Genomic DNA, 6,994 nt, shown 5'->3' on the forward strand with positions numbered 1-6,994 from the left:
TGCAAACTCAGAATACTGAGAAAAAAAACAATTGTACCACTTACGGGCTATTCATGCCCGTGCCACCTCTTGGGTGGCTTAATCTTCATCAATCAATCAATCCCGTCACGCAGGGTGCAGTCACACCTTCACAGATCTCCAGTATCAGCTCTTGATACTGGTAATGGCTCAAAAGGGCCACCACTTACGGGCTTTTCATGCCCGTGCTACCTTTTGGGTGGCTTAATCTTCATCAATCGTATAATACATTTCGATATAAAGCGTCCCTTTGCACTTAAAACTGCACACCATCTGGTCACCACTTGGTCCGGGAGACATCTCCCGTCACGCAGGGTGCAGTCGCACCTCCACAGATCTCCAGTATCATCTCTTGATACTGGTAATGGCTCAAAAGGGCCACCACTTACGGGCTATTCATGCCCGTGTCACCTTTTGGGTGGCTTAATCCTCATCAATCAATCAATCTTAAAACTGCAACCTGGCGACCAAAATTCCTGCTGGTCATAAACTGCGAGCGATCATGATCCCATCCATCAACCGATCTCCTGTATCTATTGGTACTGGTAATAGCTCCAAAGGACCTCTACTTACGGGCTATTCATGCCCGTGCCACATTTTGGTTGGCTTAATCTTCATCAATCAATCTGTTGTTGTTGTTTCAGATTTAGCTACTCAGGACGAAGTGTCCATGTAGCACGGGCTATGGTGAGCCCGTAATTGAGTTTGGTTATACATGATAACCTTTTTCCAGTGATATTTGGGTCTAAGTTTAAAATGGAGGAGAGGTCTTCTTTTTTCCTGCTTATTTATCTCTTCTGTTTTAGTGCACTGGTTTTAATCTTGTTTTATTAACATTATCTTGGTGGCGGATGTTGATGCAGAATTGGCGATTGCTTTCTGAGCCAACACATTAAGGAACCAAAGCAGGAAAATAATACTTTAGATTTAGTGTTAACTAACAGGGAAACACAAATGGAGGTATTTAGACAGAACGTTTTGGGCCAGAGATAGGGGGAACAGATTAAGGGATTGCTATCCGGGAGCTGGAATTGGTGATATTGTTGGAAACATGAATGATATTATGACGGGAAATGGGAACAAACCCATTATTTGTATTAGTGCAGGGGGTAATGATGTTGGGCGAGATAGGAGTGAGGAACTAATACAGAGATTCAGGACAGCCATTGAATTAGTTAGGAGCAAGGGAGGAATCCCGATCATATGTGGCATTCTTCCAAGAAAGGGAGTGGGAAATGAATGGATGTCGAGGGCACTTAGTGTCAATTGCCGGCTGGAAAGATATTGCAAATCAAATGCAATATCTTTCATAGACAACTGGGAACACTTCTATGAGATCAGGATTGGCATTATAGTTTAGCGTTTTATATATGTATAATACACATGAGAGAATGTGCAGTGACTTAATGTCTAACATATTCAGAGATTTAAGTAGGGGTATCGAGTGGTGTCTGGGGCCAGAATTGGATATTGTCCTAATAGCAGCTTTGTGTTGAGTAATTAGAGGACGTAAGTGATTTTGGGTAGTAGAGCCCCAAGCACAAATACCATAGTTGAGATATGGATAGATAAGGGAGTAATAGAGAGTCACCAGGGAAGGGCGTGGTACATAATATCTGATCTTAGAAAGAATGCCCACAGTTTTTGAAACTTTTTTTGAAACTCCTCTCAAATTCACTCTCCTCGACTGACTGGCTGCTTTCTGAGTCCATGTGAGTATTGCCGTGGGGAGTAGCCAGTTCTTCTGGTGACTGAGTCTCCATCTCAGTACCCAGCATGGGGGAAGATGTATAGAATGCGATTGATACTAGTCAGTCTCCTTGTGTGCAGACTGAGCTAAACACCAATACTAACTTGCTTTAGGCATTGTATGTGCTAGCTCTATCTATAAATTCATCAATATTTGTATCACACCTTGTATGTATGTACTTTACCTGAATAAACATTTGATTTTGAATTTGAATTTTTTTAAATGAACTACAATATCTCTGTTTGAAACTCCCGCCTTAAACTTCCCATTCTCCTAATCGGCCATGTTGGTCTGGATGTTGTTGTTGTGTTGGCGGCGACGGAATTGATGAACATAGTGCATTCTGCCTTGTGCTATAGCTGCCTTTAACCCACCACAACAACACACCTTTATAAATCAATCTACCAAGTGGCACGTTACGTGTATAGGAGGTGTCTCACGTCACAAGACAACTCATGCAGTCATTGGAAGGAGATAATAATGTATTGTGTGTCAAGGGGCAGCCAGACGCCACAATACAACTCATGCAATCATCGGAAGAAGATAACAATTTTATATGTGTCAAAGAGGAGCCAGACGTCACAAATTTTGTATGTGTCAAAGAGGAGCCAGACGTCACAATACATTTCATGCAGTCATTGGAAGGAGATAACAATGCGTTATGTGTCCAGGAGGAGCCAGACGTCACAATACAAATCATGCCGTCATCAGGAGAAGATCCCCTTGTGTTGTGTGTCAATGAGACGCCCCACATCACAAGCCAACTCCTTGAGTCATCAGGAGATAACATTATGCAAACAGCAAAGAACAAGGCAAAACCTCACCAGTGTCCGGAGTGTGAGAAAAAATTCAGTAAACTTGGAACTATGAAGAGACACTTGCTGGTTCATACAGGTGTTAAATCTAACAAGTGCCCCGATTATTGGAAAATGGAGGATAATCCTAAACTGCAAGATAGTTTGTCTAAATTTTGTGATAGGCCTAAACTTCGTGATAGGTCTAAACTTCATGAGTGTCCTAAGTGTGGGAAAATATTTAGTCAACGTTCAACTATGAAAACTCACATGATGGTGCATGTGGGTGATAAGCCTCATGAGTGTCCTGAGTGTGGGAAAAAATTCAGTAAACTTGGAACTATGAAGACTCACATGAGGGTGCATATGGGTGCTAAGCCTCATATATGTCCTGAGTGTGGGAAAAGCTTCAATCATCTTGGAACTATGAAGAGGCACCGAGTGGTACATACAGGTGAGAAACGTCACGAATGTCCCGAATGTGGAAAAACATTTAGTCAACTTTCAACTATGAAAACTCACATGATAGTGCATAAGGATGATAAGCCTCATGAATGTCCCGAGTGTGGGAAAAGATTCAGTCTTCCAGGAACTATGAGGAGGCACAGGATGGTGCATATTGGTGTTAAACCTCATGCATGTCCTGAGTGTGGGGAAAGGTTTAGTCAGCTTGGAACTATGAAGAGACACATGATGATTCATACAGGTGCTAAACCTCACAAGTGTCCTGAATGTGGGAAATCATTTAGTCGTCTTACACACATGAAGAGACACAGGATAGTGCATACAGATGAAAAGCCTCACGAGTGTCCTAAGTGTGGGAAAAGATTCAATCAACTTGGAAGTGTGAAGATTCACAGGATCGTGCATACAGATGATAGACCTCATATATGCCCTGAGTGTGGGCAAGCATTTCGTCGTCTTGGACACATGAAGAGACATAGGATGGTGCATATGAATTTGGAATAATGTTCAGAGAAACTAGCAATATAATTAACAAGAGCACATGTAAGTGTTTACATCTGAAAGTGTGTATTTTTTAAATTGCTTACAGTTTCAGTCATTTTAGTAGAATTGTATGAGAAAACTTAGGTGACATTAACTTCCATTGTACTAATCTAGTGTTGCCTGTTTGTTTGTTTTTTGGGGAACTTGTAAACTTCATTATGAAAATACTGTGCAATCCCCTTGTCACCTGGATTTCCTACAAAAGTATTTTTGTCTAACTTGTATTGTATGTGAAATACATTTGGCTATGGATTTTTTTTTAAGAATCTATAAAATTTGATATTAAATATAAAGATTTTTGTTTTAACCATTTTTAAATAAGTATATACTTTAAATTAACTAACTGAACTTTAACTATTCCAATGCACACACACACAAACACACCTAGTGCAATTGGGTCATTGGGGGGAAATAGCTTCCTCTTCCAATGACTTTTAATTGTCTGGTGGTCAGTTGGTCAGAGTACTGGACTTGTCAAGGGGTTCATTGCCCCTGTCAGTCATAGGTTTGATCCTTTCATGAGAAGAGTTCTTTCTAATAAAATATATATTTGCGTGTAAATCACGAAAATTAACACATGATGAAAAATGTGACTAAGTCAGTATTAATTCCTTCTGAAGATGTATTAATATACGAAAGTACTTAAAGAAATTCCTGTTTCAATTCTTCCTCCGTGGTCTGACTTTTGTCACATATATATATACTGTCTCCACTCGATTATCTGGGGCCGGATTCAGGAAGGTACTTACGAAGGTTTTTCCTCTTAGCTAAGAGCGTTTTCCGTCTTAGCGCCTTCGTGGCGGCTACGTCCGTATTCAATTAACTACCCTAAGTGGAAAAACCTTCGTAAGTTCATTCCAGGATTTAAGTGTGGTTTCGATCACTCGTAGCTTTACGTAAACTGGATATAAGTCATTTTTTCTCTTCTACATAACACTGGGATCGATTTATGATATTGGAACATGACCAAAATATTATAGCTGGTGAATCTAGTGGAGAGGAGTCCTTCGTGTTAGTTATATATGCATTCTCTGCTTGAAACTTGAAGTAAATATGTGTTTGATGATAGTAGAATTAGTTTTATAATAGCAAGATATTATACCAGTAGTTATTAAGTAAATAAACACTGGTGAACATGAAATATGAGAGAAGGTGATGAGCCCTGCCTGATGGGATCATTTACTATCACCAAATGCCCCTGTTCACCTAGTAGTAAGGATGTACCTTAGCTATACATACCCATTTCTAATTTATTTAGTTTGGTTTTATTTTGAAATTAAATCTGGGTGAGACATAAAATAAAAATATGCTGCACAAATGATGTTAGGTAAGGAAAAGGGTAAAAATGTCACAAACTTTATTCATTGAATACTTAAAGCTATAATTATGACTATATAGATTATTAAAAAAGAGAGAGGGAAGTAGGGGTCCAAGACCTCTTCCTGTTATACAATTTGGGTGTGGAACAAGTAATTATCAAAAGAAGGCACCATGCCGGGAAGGCTATGTAGCAGTAAGGCAGTGAGGCGAGGCAGCTACTTATTTGAGAAATGCTTATTTTATTTACCTTATTAGCTGAGGCAACTTATTTTATTTGAGGAATACTCAGCTGATTCCTCTACATTTAGCATGGAACAAATTTGTGTCCAAGACCTCTTCCTGTTACTCAATTTGGCTGTGTGTAACCAAACTAGAAGTGCTCTACAAATCAAGGGACCCAGAATGTGGAATGACCTCCCGAATCATGTCAAAGGCTGTACCTCTCTCAACCAGTTTAAGAGTTAAACCAAGTACTGCCAAATTAACTCCATGTAACCTAACTTACCTCCTAAATGTCAACCCATGTCTTGCTATTTTTTAAACAACGCTGTTCACCAACATGTGCAATTGTTGATTTATGCTATGTTAACCCCCTTTTTGTATTTTTTATTCCTTCTTTCAACACAATTTATACCTAATCCCGATTACTATTAAGTTTTAGTCTGTGTTTTTTTTCCCCACACCTTGCCCGAAATGCTATGAGTATTAGTGGCTTTAGGTATTGTATGTACTAGCTCTGCCTATAAATCCATCATTATGTTTGTAAATCAACTGTATGTACTTTTCCTGAATAAAATGTATTTATTATTTATTTTTTAATCAGTAAGTATTAAAAGAAGGCACCAAGCTGGGAAGGCTATGTAGCACCATTGTGTGTAACAATAAACCAAATTTTTTTTTAACAAATAATGCACCTGTATGGGAAAACAAATCCTGTCAGCTGTAAAAATATTGATGCAGTTATTTAAATGAAAAATATAATGAAAGAAATATTACTGGTTTATTTTTATCCTATCTTTTTGTACTGTACAGTATATCCAAGGAAGTGAAAAATTGAGACAATGCACAATTTAATGAATGATTAGCAGTTCAAAAGAAATATGACTTGTCATTACATATCAACATGAGATCTTAATGATCCATGGTCAACATGATTAAATAAGGATAATACAGTACTGTATTTGTAATACAAACTATAATTTAAAATCTTTATTACTGATTTTTTTTATTAAGAAGATTAGGTATACACAGCAATGTGCTGCTACCCTAGTCTATATGGAATATTACACAGTGTAGATAAAAAACTAGCTATAAATTTATCTAATACTCCCATCTCACAGGATGGTTAGACATACTGTACATGGAATCAATTTAGAAAATACGAGCCTCAATACAAAAAACAAATCAACTCTGACTAAACAACTCTAAGCAATTTTCACAAGAGGTAAGCACTGAATCATGGAAACATTATATTATAATTACTCTTACCAGTTTCTACAAAACTCCTCTCAAACAATGTATTTTTTAAACATGTTTAGGTATACACAGCAATGTGCTGCTTCCCTATTCTGTATAAAGGACCACACAGTGTAGATAAAAAACCAGCTACAAGCTCACCCAACATCCTCACCTCACAGGATGGCCAGTCATACATGGAATTAGGAGAGAACAAAATACTTAATGCTGATCTATTAGCCTCCACTGGCAAAATCTGGGTGCAGCACAAGAATATCTTCCAATATTCCTGAGTGTATGAAGTAATTACAGAGCTCAAAATACCTCATACCATTTGGAATGAAGTCACTGATAACAGGACAATCACAGATATAGTGTTGGAGAGTATGTTCTCTCAAGTAGGACTGAAAACAGATGTTTTTTTTCCACCAAGAGGACTATAAACCCATGGAACAGCCTACCCGCTGAAGCCGTAAATGCCAAATTCCAGCTAAAAAATATCATTAAGACAATTGGCGGGCCCTTTAACAAGCCACCGGCTTTCTGTCCTCTTCGAAGTCACTAGATAGTTAGTGGCCCTTGGGTAAATTCAGTAAATATATACAATAATTGTCAGCGCATCTTCCGAGCAACAAGGACAGCTACACAG

The 6,994-nt window shown here is 38.4% G+C and overlaps 1 protein-coding gene across 1 annotated transcript; it reads left to right on the top strand.

Moving 5' to 3' along the window:
- Positions 1 to 2,062: 2,062 nt before the first annotated feature.
- On the top strand, positions 2,063 to 5,885 carry LOC123768569 (zinc finger protein 493-like). Its single transcript, XM_069336201.1, has one exon. It carries the CDS (start codon positions 2,224 to 2,226, stop codon positions 3,529 to 3,531), a length of 1,308 nt encoding a protein of 435 aa, XP_069192302.1. The 5' UTR covers positions 2,063 to 2,223; the 3' UTR covers positions 3,532 to 5,885.
- Positions 5,886 to 6,994: the final 1,109 nt, after the last annotated feature.

The sequence above is a fragment of the Procambarus clarkii genome, chromosome 35 (genome assembly GCF_040958095.1).
Source record: "Procambarus clarkii isolate CNS0578487 chromosome 35, FALCON_Pclarkii_2.0, whole genome shotgun sequence".
NCBI classification, from domain to species: domain Eukaryota; kingdom Metazoa; phylum Arthropoda; class Malacostraca; order Decapoda; family Cambaridae; genus Procambarus; species Procambarus clarkii.